Source organism: Anas platyrhynchos, chromosome Z (genome assembly GCF_047663525.1).
Source record: "Anas platyrhynchos isolate ZD024472 breed Pekin duck chromosome Z, IASCAAS_PekinDuck_T2T, whole genome shotgun sequence".
Lineage (NCBI taxonomy): Eukaryota > Metazoa > Chordata > Aves > Anseriformes > Anatidae > Anas > Anas platyrhynchos.
In genome coordinates this window covers 12,919,604-12,934,999 of record NC_092621.1, presented here as the reverse complement: position 1 = coordinate 12,934,999, position 15,396 = coordinate 12,919,604, and the positions used below count along the sequence as shown (strand labels likewise).

Here is a 15,396-nt window from a genome sequence, read left to right as displayed (position 1 = left end):
TTTATGGACTAAGGTGGACCTGAATATCAACACCTAGAAACACCGACCTAAGTTTCTGTTATTTTCCATGCCTGAATAGTTTTGATGTACACTTACAACATATTTGCTGTGTCTAAAGCCCAAAGGTTTTAAGTCTTTCCTAATTTCAGATAATTTTTTCTTACAGGAGATATATGGAAATATTCTGAATAAGATGTCATAAGATGTAAATCTCTATGGAGCTCAGATTTTCTTGAGTTTTAAATGAAAGTTCCCTAAAAGCTTTAAGTCTTGGTCTGCAGTTAGAAGAGGCAGCTGAATGGTTCAAACAGTTGGCTGGCACAGAAAAGCACAGCTCTACTCCCTCACCCACTCCATCCAATCTGTGATAATTTCTTCTCTGTGCCTGCTCAGGTTTGATCTCCCCATGAGCCAGTACTCTTTAAATTAGCAGAAAACTGATCAAGTAAAAAGATGGCCATTTTTTTGTACACACTATGGAGGTAAATCAGCTTGCTGAGAAATCAGATGCATGCCAGATGCAAAACACTGAGAGTGGGACTAAACAGCCCACTCTCTGGAAGAGAAGGAGGGCATGGGATTACCTCTTTAAGAGACAGAGAGGTATTAGAGTTGAAAATGAAATTACCTAGAAGTTAACAGCAAAGAGATTTTATTTCAGTCCTGACAGGAGTGTTTAAGTATTGCCTAATGCTATATATCTGATGCTTCTAATTATTATTTATTTTTTAAGTGTATGGATATGATGATTGTATTATACGTATATTTGTATTTCTTTATCACAGTATAAGCAAAATGAGGTAAAAATTCCTAAATGCAAATATCTGAAGTGTGTACTTATGCTGGACTTGCGGGCATGCAGATTAGAAAAACATTAAAAAGTAATCTCCTACTGAGGACTGGAAGTAAAGACTAATAGTATACAGTATTTCCTGTTTGCATTTTTTGTTGCTGTTTTTTTCCTCACTTCCTTTCTCTAGGCGCACAATAACTGACTTCTGCCTGATTCTCCTCCATTGTCTTTAGATTCTTCTCTCATTTCTATATGAGTAGGTATATGAGTAAGTTAAAAGAAACACATTATATGGCTGCTAGACAGTGTTAGATATGTGCTGGCTGCTGACTGTTGGAACAGGTTAGGAGTGAAGTCATAAACTGCTTTTCTTTCAGTGTTACCACAGTCTTTGTTTCTGCAAGGCATTCCCCCCATGCTGTGTCCCCTATGTTGGAGCTACTAGACTCAAAAATTAGGATTGGGGCCTGAGAATGACTTGGGCAGCAAATACAATCACGTGAAGTTTCTGATCTTTGAAAACACAGTTAGAGATCATCTTAGGTTGCAATAGGCATATTCCTTTATTATTATTATTATTATTATTATTATTATTATTATTATTATTATTATTATTATTATTATTATTATTATTATTATTATTATTATTATTATTATTATTATTATTTAATTTTATCTTAATTATTTCCTGATTATTATGGAATTCTTTCCCAATGGGAGGATGTATTTCATTGTGAGTTAGGTAGCTCTTTAGGTGTATAATATGGATTGTAGGACCTCTCAGTGTATTCTGTTTCCATTTCAACTACTACAGTGCACTCTGTGTACTGGTGCACACAGCTGTAAACCTGTTCTGTTGACTCACTCTGTTGGTCAGAGTTAAGTATTCAGAAATGTTAGCTTTAGCCTAGAGAGAACAGTCTTTCTAGAATCCTTTCCAGTGTGGAGAACAGTGGAGAAAGAGTTTATTTAGAATGGCACATTCTAAATGGCATATTTTTATTCAAAATTGGAATCTGAGCAACAGAAGTAGAGCTTTATTTGCTTTTATTACTTTGTTCACTTTTTTTTTTTTAACTTTATTATTTACTTTTATTACTATTTTATTACTATTATTTTTATTTTACTTTATTTACTTTATTCTTATTACTTTATTTGCTGTGAGACAGTCACTTGAGCTGGTGATTCTTCCATTATTGATAAATGAGGGTAAGGATAAATTTGTGGATGTATCTGCCTTCCTATACACAACATTGTCTATCAAAAGTCATGAGAAGATTCGTGGTGAAACAAAAGAAATTAAGAAAAAAACAAATACAGGAACTGCCAAGGAGATACCTACCAAGGAAAAAGTGTAGGTTGAGGTTTATTCTTGTTAGTGATTTTTCAGATGGCACAAAATACCTGAATGCTTGATGACTACAAAATCATTTTTCTGTATGTGGAATGGTGAAAAGCCAACTTTTTACAGAAAGTGATGGGGCTAAAGAGCACTTTCAAGAAGATAGAAGATATCAAAGATTTTGAACTAGGTGAGTAATAGCAGAGCTGATGATTACCACTTTGTCGAGAAACTGGTGACAAACATAAATTTGTGAGTTTTCGAGATCCCTATTTTCAGGGAGATCTCTACTGTATTTTGCTGGGAATTGGTTATCCAAGATCCTGGGACATCTATGGAAAACTACTTAATTCTCCTAGATTATTTTTTTAGCTCAAACTGAGATTTTAATGGCACACTACAATTCTGCATATCCTCATTCTTTTCCATCATTCAATAATGGGTGAAATGAGATAAAATTGCTCACATAAAGCACTCAGTAGGCACAACTATACAGGGCTAAACAACACCTTGGTGGTGCTGTCATTTCTGAAGTTGATTGGCACATTTTATCTCCAGGCAGAAACATTTCTGCCTTGTAAGACTTCAGATGCAAAATACTCACAATTTTTCCATTAATTCATGTATAGAGAGCAAACTAGGAGAGAGGCAAATACTATTTAATACATGTTAGTACTAACAGTTTTATATGAACAACCTTATCTGTAAGTGAACTATAAAAATTTATATCACTGATCTGATGCCAGGTTAAAATATATCTCAACCAGCCAAAACTATCACGAGGAATAGACAGTATATACTAGTACTGATGTCAGGATGTGCAATTTACAATTCCAACCCCCCTGGTAAGTATGAGTTAGGGAAATAATATTAATGAAAAACAGAAAAAAAACAAAACAAAACAAAAAAAACACTAAAAACACAGTTACTTGATGCACCTTTTAAGTTCTTTAAGCTTTGGCTCACACCCAGTTCCACCTGTGTTGTGAATACAACACAATAACCCTCCTCAAATTTGTAGACTGATTATTCTCCTGATGTTCCAAGTTCGTTTTTTGTTCTTTTGTCTTTTTATGTATTCCCAGAGTACAGCACAAAGAATGACCAGTTATAAAGCGTTTTCTGCCTAACAAGCAGACTGCTCGGCCACATGATAGATCACTTTGAATTTAGCAAAGAAAGAGAAATTAAAAGCTAGTGGCTAGAACTGAAAGATATATCCAATTATTTATTAACATATCCTCTAACTGGGGGTGAATATAGGTGTATGGAGAAGATTTTGAACAAAGTTAACAAAGTTTAGTTGTTTAGTTGCATATTTATCTGCAGTTAGTCTTTTCAGATTCTCCTGACACTGATAAAAATCACAACCCCTGAACAGTGAAGGTAGCAGCATATGTCATATGGAAATGACTAGCACGACAATAGTGGTGAAAAATTGGTGTGTGGTGAGAAAGAAAGAGAAAAACCTTCCAGTGCATTCTAATTCACATATCTGTCATGAAAGAAGCTTCCTTTTGGAAAAGGCAGAATGTGAACATCTAATATATCAATAGATGTGATTTGAATGTGGAGAGTGTATGCCAGTGAGGGTTTCCATGTGTGCAAAGCTGTTGATCAGTATTATGCATCTGAGTTCAGAGAACCATGAGTATTCTGTGTATGAGACAGTTAACGTGGTGTTGCAGAAGCAGATTAGTGACAAATGGATAACCATCCTTCATAAATCTTTTAAGATACTTAAGAAAAATCTGATATGAGCTTTTGGAAAGAAAGTTTGGAGTCAGATGTACAAAGGTATCTGGATACCTATGAATCACAGACATACTTGTTTCTCCTGTAAAATGATTTATTGTAACATACCTAATACAACAAAAAATCCAGGTTTTGCTACCTGATTGAGAAGACAATTCTACCAGTATGACTGATGTTTCAGTAAGCATGTCTGCTGATGAAAGGCAGAAGAAATTTTCATTAAACAGTTCCTGTTTATTGAACTGGTTTTAGGTTTTAAGCCATTTCTAGCCTTTAAGCTGAAATTAAGCCTTAAGCTTTTAGCCTGTAAGCTGTGAAGTGTACGAGAAATACAATATACGTAATATAAACAGAATCTACAGGACATCTTTAACTAACAACTTAGCTTTATGACTGCTAGTCACTGTGCTGAGTTTCTTGCTGCTGTAGGAAATTTTATTGAATGATTGTTATTTTTATTTTTCAAGCGATATATTAAAATTGTTGAGCTAGTTCATTCCCACTACTCCTAATTTGAGATTTTTCCAGCACTTCACATTTAAGGTAATCAAAGGTAAAAATCTTACACTAATTCCCAGTTTTAATTCAGTCATAGTAATTTCCTTGCCCATCTCTGCAATGGCCAATTCACTTCGTTATTGTGCCTTATACTCTTTCTTAGGGTTACACTGTGCTAGGGCATACTGACTTATTTTGCTTTTGTTGGATATCTCAGTATCAGGTGTTTCAACTTTCAAGTAAAGTAAAGGTGTATATTTCAAACTGTAAATTTACTGTGTAAGTGTGTAAGTGAATTTCATTTGTAATTTTCAAGTTGTAAATTTCACTATGTGTATCTTGTGGCAAGGTCATTCATAAAAACATCAACACACCCAGCATCTCAATTCAGCAGCTTCCATAAGTTTGGAAGCTGGGCCTCCCCTCCCCAAATTTTGTAGTTCTTAAAATAATCTTATCCCTTGCTAAACTATTTCACTTCCCTCTTAATATTAAAAACTGTGTTCTACAGAAGTCCAGAGAGATTAGAGTTCTTGCACTTCTGTTGCACCCCGCCCCCCCCAAGAAAGAGAAAGAGAGAAAGAAAGAGAGAAAGAGAGAAAAAGAGAAAAAGAGAGAGAGAGAAAAAGAGAAAGAGAGAAAGAAAGAGAGAGAGAAAGAAAGAGAGAAAGAGAGAAAGAGAGAGAGAAAGAGAGAAAGAAAGAAAGAAAGAAAGAAAGAAAGAAAGAAAGAAAGAAAGAAAGAAAGAAAGAAAGAAAGAAAGAAAGAAAGAAAGAAAGAAAGAAAGAAAGAAAGAAAGAAAGAAAGAAAGAAAGAAAGAAAGAAAGAAAGAAAGAAAGAAAGAAAGAAAGAAAGAATTACTCTTTTTTGGTTTGTTTTGTTTTTCCCCTATGTATTTTTTATTTTCATTTATTACTAAATCTTTTCTCTTTCCTTCAAGGTAGCCGTAGCCTTCAGTAAAACTTAGATCAGGCTAGTGGATTATCAACAGCTAAAATCAAATCCTAAATATTTTTGCAGTTGCAACTCAAAAGGCTGTATAATTGCTTTCACTGGTTACAGATAATAACTCCTGTACTTGACAGATTTATTAAAAATACTTGCAGCTAGATATGTAGCCTTAAGCCTTAACTCTTACATTATTTTGAGATGAAGATGATTTAATTTCCTGACTTCTTTATGTTCTTTTAATTTTTTTCTATTTAGGTTAGACTTTTGCATTTCCATACTGCCCTTTTACATCATTAACCTGACTTCACCATCACCCCTGTTAAAAACAAAATGATAGTATTTGTTGGTTTTGGACCTGCATCTTGTTTATCTTTAACTTAAAAAAAAAGTCTGTAATGTAGAAAGTCACTACTTTTTATTGGTCATGGTTTATACAACTAAAGAAAATGTCATTGTTTCTTTTAAATTCTCTCCTTCTGTAAATCAGCCTGTCTTTTGGAAGTTTCTGCTCTGTATTTTTGCTTTTTGACTTCCATATTCCAGCTTATTTAATTGCTACAGCAATAACTGTTAAATATTATCAGGTCAAGATTTTCTGGGGGCTCAATATGAAGCAATTAGATTATGACTATACACATTATAGGTTTCCATAATGTCCCATTTTAAAAAGAGGAATGTAACTAGTTACTATCATATATATATATATATATATATATTATTATTTATTTATTTATCATAGCATAGTTTAGGATAAGCTAAAGCTAATGAGAGAGGAATATGGGAAGCAACATGGAAAGAACATTCCTACCACAGGCAACAGGATGTTCCCTTGTTTGATTTGCTTATTGATGTCCACAAAGTTGTCTCAGTTTCCAACCTATGCACATTTTCCTTGAGACATTTCTTGAACACATTCCAGTCTTTGTATGATGGTGCATATCTCAGTATCTCACAATTTAATAGAACACTTTTTCTGAAAACTAAATTCCCTTTAGTGATGGTTGCTGTATACTGATGACTTTGACATTATGAAAAAAATTATTGCTTTGTTTTGCCAGGTGGGTTTTCTTCCCTTCTTACAGCAAATACTGAGATGATAAGATTGAAAACAAAGATCAGACTTAGTTGGGGGTTATTTTGGTGACAGATGGCAGGACATAAAAGGTTTGTTTCTGCTGTAAGTACAAATACAACAATAGGATATTATTAAAGAGAATGCTTTTACGTGAAAGTGTCTTACTTTATTATATGTTCTAGATGGATTTTTTTTTTTTTTTTTTTTTTTTTTTTTTTTTTTACCTGTTTAAAGCAAGCTTCCACCAGATTTGGAGGGAACATATTTCTGTGAAAGAGAAAGAAAACAATATGAGAAGTAATAGGACTCTAGTAATACCTTAGGCAGTGGCACAGCTAACAAAAGGATTGACCAACTAATTTTCAAAGGAACCCTAAAATGAATATATATTTATGCATACAGTGAGTAGAGCTTTGCATACATCATTGGCCTGGTTAGCTTTATCAGGACAAAATGCTGTAGGGTGGGATAGACCATGTCAATTATAATTTCTGGATCCAACATTGCATAGCAGGTTTTTTTATGAAGCAGGATATTAGCAATTTACCAAATGAACAAAGCTCTCTGGGTCTGTACTGACTTTGTATTTATTAATTAAAGTTTGTATTTATTAATTCTGTCTGAATCCAGATTAATAAAGAAGTTATTAATATTTAACTCTTTTCTACCTCTCAAACATTTTTTGCAGTCGCATAGCACAGCATGAATTTCATTACTCAATTTATTGCCTTGTGATTAAAAAATTAAATATTTCTGAATTTGGAGTATGCTTTAATAATAACACGGACATATAGTTACATACATGTGTGTATATTTGTTACATATGGGAGTCTGTTTGTTCGCTTTCCAGAATGGTGATATTTCTGAGGGAATTGGAGGCAGCCTAACTGAACAAATCTGGAGGAATCTGAGTGCAAACCTCTTCATGGGTCTTTCTGAAGTCCCCCTTCCTGGCAGCATGACTCTTGGAGGCCTTTCTCCATGTCTCTGGCTTCTCCAAATGGGTTAGTGGAACACAAAATTTTGGTGGCTTTACCTGTGGAAAAGCTCCTGAGTTCAAAACCTCAGCTTCCCTACTCCCTGGAATACATCTATGACATATTAGCTCTACAAAAGAGGTATTGCAGAGTCTCTGAGCAAGGAGAAAACAAGCTTTTATATCTGTGCCCCTCTATTTCAAGCATTTTATTTGCATGTTCCTGGAATTTATTTCCCATCCATATTATTTAAGAAAGCTGAGTAGATGCACGCAAATTGGCAGCTACCATTCAATATTAATAGCTAAATCAGTGATTCAAGTGAAGTGAGAAAACTGTCAAAAGTTGGAAGTAAAAGAAAGCAGAGGAATTTGGATAATAAGGATTGTGATGTGGAAAGAGGGGAAAAGACCCATGCAGAAAGCAGAAATGTTTCTTTTGTGTGTGAAAGAATCTTTCTTTCTTTGAATATTAAAAGCAGCTTCTTCCCTTGCAACAGCCTGATTTGAACATAAATCCATGTATTGTAGCATTGTAGGGGTTAGAAACAGTGATATTGCATAGCTGGAAGAAATTTGGCTAGTTTACACAGTCACTATCTACAATTATCCACTGTTTTTCTCATGCAAATATAAATATTACTGTTGTTGACATTGGTACAGAAAATGTGCAATATCATAGACATACCTGATTAAATCGAGAAAGGCATCTGCTGCTGTCACTTGCACAATTTTGCCTTCTCTGTGCATGTTTTCTTTTGTACCTTTCCCAGGGTGAATGATGACCACAATGATTATACCAATCAGTACAGCAATGATTGTAGTACTCATGTAGTAGACTACTGCTCGGACTCCCATCTTCCCTGATGCTTTACTATCCAGGGCAGCAATTCCTAGTAAATTTAAGCACAAACATGGTCACCTCATACAGTTGTGAGTAATGACTACATACTCAGCATAATGAAAATAGGTTTGTGGGAAGAATTTTTAAGACCTTTACATTTAAAGCTACCCAGCATAAACCATCGCTCTTTTGCAGCTCATACTAACACTGTTTTCACATCCCACCCCTAATACTTGCTACCACACATAATACTTGCTATTTCATTTTTTATTGTAAGAATTACAGCTTTTTGTGCTTTGTTTACATTTGTAAAAGGCAACAATTGTTGGTCTGACATGGTGTGGCACTCCCTAGATCCAGTGAGTCAACTTTTATCTTTTTAATAACATAGTTGCCTTAATCTGAGAAATGTGACTTATAAATGTGCTGCACCTAACTGGCAATGGTAAAAAAGAGAACTGAGTACTCTCAAGAAATTTGATAATATTTGCTACAGTTAATGTTTATGAAGAGTTTTCTTCAATCCTTAATGGAATGACCTGAGTTTACCTCTGTCCCAAGCCATGGGAGTTTAAAATAGATAAAGTGTTGTTAGCTTGTTTCAGAAAATCCTTGCTATTTTATGAATACGCATTTAGAGTCCTTTATAAGCTTTGCAAAACTTTTGACATTAATCCTAATTCTTGGCTGTTCTCAATGTGTCTGGTCTAATGTGAATACTAGGGTGCTCAGTATGGCATCTGCTAAAGTATTTGTTCACCAGTTTGCACCAACAGGGCTACACAGTGGTTTTTAAATGAAGGTGCAGTTCTGCCAGGGAAAGACACTCTCAGGAGTGTCTCATGAGGACTCTCAAATGGAAATGCTACTTCTCTTTCCAAACAGGTGCACTTACTGTTTGTTTACCTAAAGTGCCTCTTAGCACCTTCTCCTTAAAATTTTAAGTAGTCAGTAACTTCACCATTCTTGGTGGCTATAGTATCTGTCCTACACCAGTGCTCTTTCTTTTGGAATAATGCTTTCAAAGGGCAGAATGAAGAAAGGGGTCATGGAAGGATCTCTTTGCTGTATTATCTTCTTCAATGCACTGTTATATGGCACTGTCTGATCCAAAATTTTACTGACCACTCACATATTTATGTAGGTGCATCCTCTGAACATAGAGGATATAATGAATGTTGCCCAGCTCCTGCTCTGAGCACCAATCTTAGAAGAGAAAACATATAAAATAAGGCAAAAGGAGCATGTGAACATGAATAATACAGAGACATAAGACCAGAATCATGACCTGGCAAAACTAAGTATTTTCTCAAAATGCTTGTTACTAGATACGTTGAACTTCTGTTTTCCTTTTAAATGAAGAAATACGTGCTACTGGAGGTACAGTGAAACTACTCTAGATAGTCACTGATGTAACTGAGGTCAAGGCTGCATTTCAGGCTCTGATCAGTAAAGTAAAAAAAACAATCTCATGCTTCATACTTACCCTTTTAATTTCACCTAGGGCTCTCCTGTTCTCTCAGCAGAAACCATTACAGCCAGTAAGATTTGTACCCACAAAATAAATTACAAAGAGAGACCACTAGATTTGCACTCTGAATGGCTTGATTTATGTGTTATTGTAACAGAAGAGTGAAGTGTTAGGAACACAGTAAGAAACTGAAAATGGCAATCCAACATTTGAAGCCCTGGATCCTTCATTTCTCTGCTCAGCTCTTCCATCACTGTCATGGATGATAATATATGTGGTAAGTTTTCATTCATATATTTTGAAATTTTGTGAGGAAAATGGTAAATGCTAAAAGTAATAAAATGTTTTCTTATTTTTGTGAACAGGAAAGAAATCTTGTGGGTGGATGGAGGATTGCTTATTGTTTTCTGAGTCCTCAAAATAATGCAAATGCAAGCATAATTAACCAGTATAGAAAAATACAGCTAACAATTGTTGCAGTCTTTCAGATCTGCTACTGAGTTGTAGTATTTATATCTGACAGCATTTGTTAGAAATTTTATGTTTAAAGCATTACTGTATAACTTAAAAAGAAATGTAATTTTAAAAGTGAAAAATGAATGCATGCATCCTAGTCCAGACAACTTTGTTTTTATATATTTTAATAGCAGTTTTACATTTTTACTTGTTATTTCTAAAATAGAAGCAGTGGGTTGTACATTTTTTCATTTTAGCTAAAATCAGTTTTAACCTTAGTTTACATCTTGAAGATGGAAAGGTGAATTTAATCTATATAATTTGAAGGAAAAAAAAAAAAAAAAAAAAAAGGAAATGCAAAGATTTTAAATCGGTTTCCAGAATCCTGCCATTTCCAGGTAATAGATTCAGGATCAGATGCTGAGCACTGCCAGTCTATGTGGCTCACAGGCATACAAGCCTACTGCTTTAACCAATTCTGATCTTTCTTTGTATTCCACACTTGAGAGGAGGCTGAGCAGCCTGCACTGCTAAAATCACTAGGAGTCAGTGTAGGGCACTGAAGGTTGCTGTGTTGAAGGATTAAAGCTTGTGATCCTATTTCTTTCTTGGACTGATTCTGGGATCAAGTGGTGAACTGTGTGTAACTGATATGTCAGGGAGCAAGAGTCATGCTCTTTTCTTTGTAAGCTGCTTTCCAGCTTGGTTTCCTATTATGTGCTCTGGCTGTGACTACATGGCCCCTTGCTTTAGGTTGCTCAGTCTCATTTCTGCTCTTGCTTATCATATAAATGACTTCTCAGCTTGAAAGTAGGGAACAGCAGTTCCTCTCTTCTTGGGCTCTAACTGCTCATGGCATGTATAGCAGGAAGCATTCAAAGCAGAGGGATACCAGGCGTACGTATGAACAAAAGCTATATGAGGGGGAAGTAAGCTCTCACCTCAGAGAGCCCTTACTGGGGAGCTGCTGGGCAGCCTTCCCTCCCACCCACTGGAGGTAATGGGAACCCAAGGATGGACATTCAGTTCCTTCTAGGGCCAAATCTGCAAAAGCTTCCAGCACACCAACAGCAAGACTTAGCTAAATAATTTTTAAAATCTGTTCTTAAAACATGAGAAAATGAAGGGGGTTGTTTTCCTTCTGTTTTAAGATGTTGACGGGATTTTTTAGAGCTGAATGAGTCTCTGGAAGTGTCCTTAATGAAGAAGCAATAAAGTTCGCTCCAAAGCTTTCATGTGTCACAAACCATTGTATCCTCAGTGTGCCTTTTCACAGCCAGCCAGCAAAACTCCCGTTGTCCCAAAGGAGATGTATGTGCCCCTTTCATCCCACTCGCTGCTCTCTCCTCCCCATGGCTTCTGGCTCCTGCCTCTCTGTCTCTCACTGCCTCCTCTCCTCCTCCTCCCTCCCCTTCCCCAAGGGGCCTGGGAAACTTTGCTGGGCCACCGGTCCCCACGCACAGGGATGCCCTGGAGTTGTCAAGGCAACCCCCAGCAGAGCGCCCGTAATTCCTCCTAGCGTGTGCTCGCAAACAACGTGAATGGGAATGATTTTTTAAGTGTTGATGGGGAGGGAGGGAAGGAAGGGAAGAAAGAAAGGGGCAGGCATAAGTCTGTGAGACTACAAACAGACCCATACCCCTGCCTGTCCTCTCCCTTCACACACTCTTCTCTCCTGAGAAATAAGTGATGAATCAGTCATGCTGTGGGTGAAATAAAGATGTAATGAGGAGTTTCATTTGCCAGGACAAAAAGCAAAGCCTAAGTGGTTCTTCAACAGAACTGTTGGAGAAGAAATGAAAATATTTTGGGACATAGAAAAGGCAGCAAGCAAGTAAGCAGGGTAGTTGCAAAAGAAGGAAAAAGAGAAAGAAAGGATGGAGGGAAAAGGAGAAAAAATCTAGTTAGGTGATTTGTTAAATTGTTAAGTGTGATTTGTGAATTGTTAATATGATTGCTCTGATTGTTCACTTAATTTCATCATGGGTCTGCAAATTATCACGAAATGATCATGCAGCAATTTTCTTGAATAGCTACCATATTATTACTGATTTATGTTAATTATATTTTTATTGTACTTATGAGTCTAAATTATACAGAATACTGAAATTTCTAAATCTGGAGGTGTCTCTATTGGTATTTGCTTTCCTAGACAAAAATTCTTGTGTTTTGTATAAAAGATATATGCAAAATATTTTTAAATTTTGATTACTTTAAAATTAATTTTTATGCACAATAAAGAAGTTTTAAAATACATAAAATGATGAACCAATTCTGAATGTGTGTGTGGAACAAACTGTGTAGTATGGTCCTCATAAATATTCACTGATGTGAGTAAAAAAAGAGGTTTTCTAAGATCATTATTTTTTTTAATTATTATCTTTTCCTTATTCAATATCTCAGAATTGTACTGATGGTACTTTCTTGCTAATGTAGATTTTTGTATAAATTTCCTGGGACTGATGTTTCAGACTAAGTTTGTGAAAATAAAGCATTATGAACGGAACATCTTTTTACGGCTAATTATTTTCCTGTTTATTATTTGGGGTCTCTTCATTAGGAAATTGCATTTGCTTGTTAAGACTCCTATGGTGGAACAGCAATAATAGTAACTGTTGATTCAGGAGTGTTGCCCTAATTTTGTTTCTTTTAGGTTGTCTTTCACTCTCCTAATGAAGCAGTCTTAAATGGGCTACTCCCGACCCCCTACATCTACTAACCACTGTGCGATGAGTAAACGCTCAGTATGAGACCATAAGAACAATCTCTTTTGTGTATGTTGATGAGGATTTCTGGAAATGAATAACACTGTGCAAGGTCATGGTAAAATATCCTGACAGAAAAATTCTAAGGAAAAGCATTAGTTAGGAAAAGACAGTGGCAGTATTGCCTGACTTTAATTAACACAATTAATTAAGCTCTAAAGCTTTATTCTAATAACTGCTGAGCATTCCCAGAAAATAAAAGTCAAATAATATTTAAAGTTTTGACAATTGAGTCCTTCACTGGATCAGGGCCCAAATTAGTCCAAACTCAAGATTATTTCTTTTAGAAGCAATAGCAATAGAAGAATAAAATTGCCAAGAAAAAAGCTAAATAATATTTTCAAAAACTTTATAAATTAGTGAAGTTAATGAATTAAATTAATACAGCTAATGATTTCCTGAAACCCCATAAAGTACAAGTCTGAAATATAGTTCTGTATGCATTTTTGCATGAACCAATGGGACAAGCTGTCCCCAAATCTCAATTTAATTTATTCTTATATGAATATGGAAATTTAAATAATGAAATTCTATGTTTTAATAATTTTTACTGGTCTATTAAGAACATTTGACAAATCTCACAGGAAAATTAGTAATTATGTTTGATCCAAAGTTACATGACTGTGATTAAGCCAAACTGACTAATGAAACCCATGGCTGGGATGTAGTAATGCAATTTAATGAGCCAATTAAGTGTCTAGAGAGGCTCTTGAAGGACCAGTAATGCCCCACAGCTTTGTAGTCCAACTCCACCAGAAAGCTATTCACTTTGCTTTTTGTAGGGTCATTTTTTTTTTTTCTGTCAGTCTTCTGAATCACCTCAGGATGTGGTGATTCATCCTAAGGTCATACAAACACCAAAATTTTTACAAGGGAAGCAGAAGGAGAGCATGTGTGGAGGCAGACAGCTAGCCTTTTTGGCAGCTCTTGGCAGCCATTACTTCAGGTTGTCTGTACTGTTAGACCACATCCTTTGCTATTTGGTAGCAGTGCTTCTAAAGTGAGTTCTGTGTTCCTCACTTTGCAGTGCTTATCTTTAAGCTGTCTCTGTTCTCACCACACAGTTGAGCAAACAACATGCACCAGCTGAATGACAAGGAGAGAACAAAAGGTGTGTAAAAGAACACCTGGGCTCTGGAGAGTTCTGGAGGGCCATGGCTTCTCAAGCCAGCACTGCCTTCCAAAAAATCTGCATAAAGATAATTCCAAGAGACCACATAAACACTTAAATGAAGTGTTGTGCCTTTCTCTGTGGATTCTCTACCACTAGAGCAAGCAGAAAGGTTGCATATGGTAAGAAAAAAAAAAAAAAAAAAAAAGGAGAAGAAGAGGAAAAAAAAAAACTTCTAGAGGATTCCACCTTACCATATGTATATATTCCTGGTATTCATAAAGCTATTGGCTTGAGTTACACCTGACTCTTAAAAATTCTGAAAGGTTTTGCACATGCAATAACACAGTAATGCAGACTGAACATCATACTCCCGTTGGGCCAATACTTCTTGACAGACACAGTGTAAAAAATATGCTAGTAAATAGGTGTAATTTGTGCTTGGGGCAAATGTATTTCCTCCATCCCTTTCTAACTCTAAGGAAAAATAGTAAATACATGTAACTGATAATGATCCTTTGGCCTTCATCCTCCTGTCTGCAGCTATGCTCTTCCAACTGCAGTTGGAAAAGGGTATGTATGCTAAAACACAGTAAGATACTGTCAGAACAGTACTGATCAGTGTCAATGGTAGAAACCCAAGTAATCTCCATTGGCTTTACAGTGATTTTTACCTTTCAGTTAACCATGGATAATGAAAGATTATTTTGTTGTCATTCATCACCAATATTGCTTTGTCAGTGGAATAAATTCATTTTAATGGTATGAACCTCTTCTTGGTTTCAGTGCATCAACAAAAGTTGTCTTATTTTTAAAAAATAAGGTAATTTATGTTGGAAAGTGTTTCCTGGTCAATCAAGTATAGTACTCTGATACAACAGGCAAATACATTATACAGTCTTGTTTATAAATTTCTCAAGCTTGAGGTTCAAATCAATTGCTAATTTTACCTTAGCTGTTCTTGTGGTAGTTTATTCCATAACCTTGCTCTCTTACTTAGCTTGCTTCCACAGTACTTTTTACAGTTGCACAAACAGCTTCACTTTCTTACTTTAAATTTCTTCTGTCTCAGGACTGTCAGTCACTGAAGGCAGGGAAGAATTCAGTAATCTTCCCCAGACAGTGGTTGTTGCTAAATAATTTTAGACACCGAAGTCTTACAGCCCCCAGTAAAAGGAGATATGTAAATAGCACTTAGATGCTGCATTTATTGAGTGTTAGTGATATTTCTGTTACTGAAGGAAAATGGTGTACTATTATAAAGACCATAGTTTATTTACTCTCAGGGGCTGCAAGATACCAGAGTATGTTTGGAGAAGTACATTTCCTGAAACTCACATCTGCCTGAGAAGAAGCCTG

At 35.6% G+C, this 15,396-nt stretch overlaps 1 protein-coding gene across 1 annotated transcript in view; it reads right to left on the bottom strand.

Moving 5' to 3' along the window:
• SLC1A3 (solute carrier family 1 member 3) overlaps positions 1–15,396 on the bottom strand; it is a 64,422-nt gene that overhangs the window by 11,856 nt on the left and 37,170 nt on the right. The window contains exons 4-5 of the mRNA XM_027446545.3: positions 8,079–8,283; positions 6,639–6,681 (exon numbers count right to left, since the gene is read on the bottom strand). Coding sequence (XP_027302346.1) covers positions 6,639–6,681; positions 8,079–8,283 — 248 coding nt within the window. The remainder of the gene's footprint in view (positions 1–6,638; positions 6,682–8,078; positions 8,284–15,396) is intronic.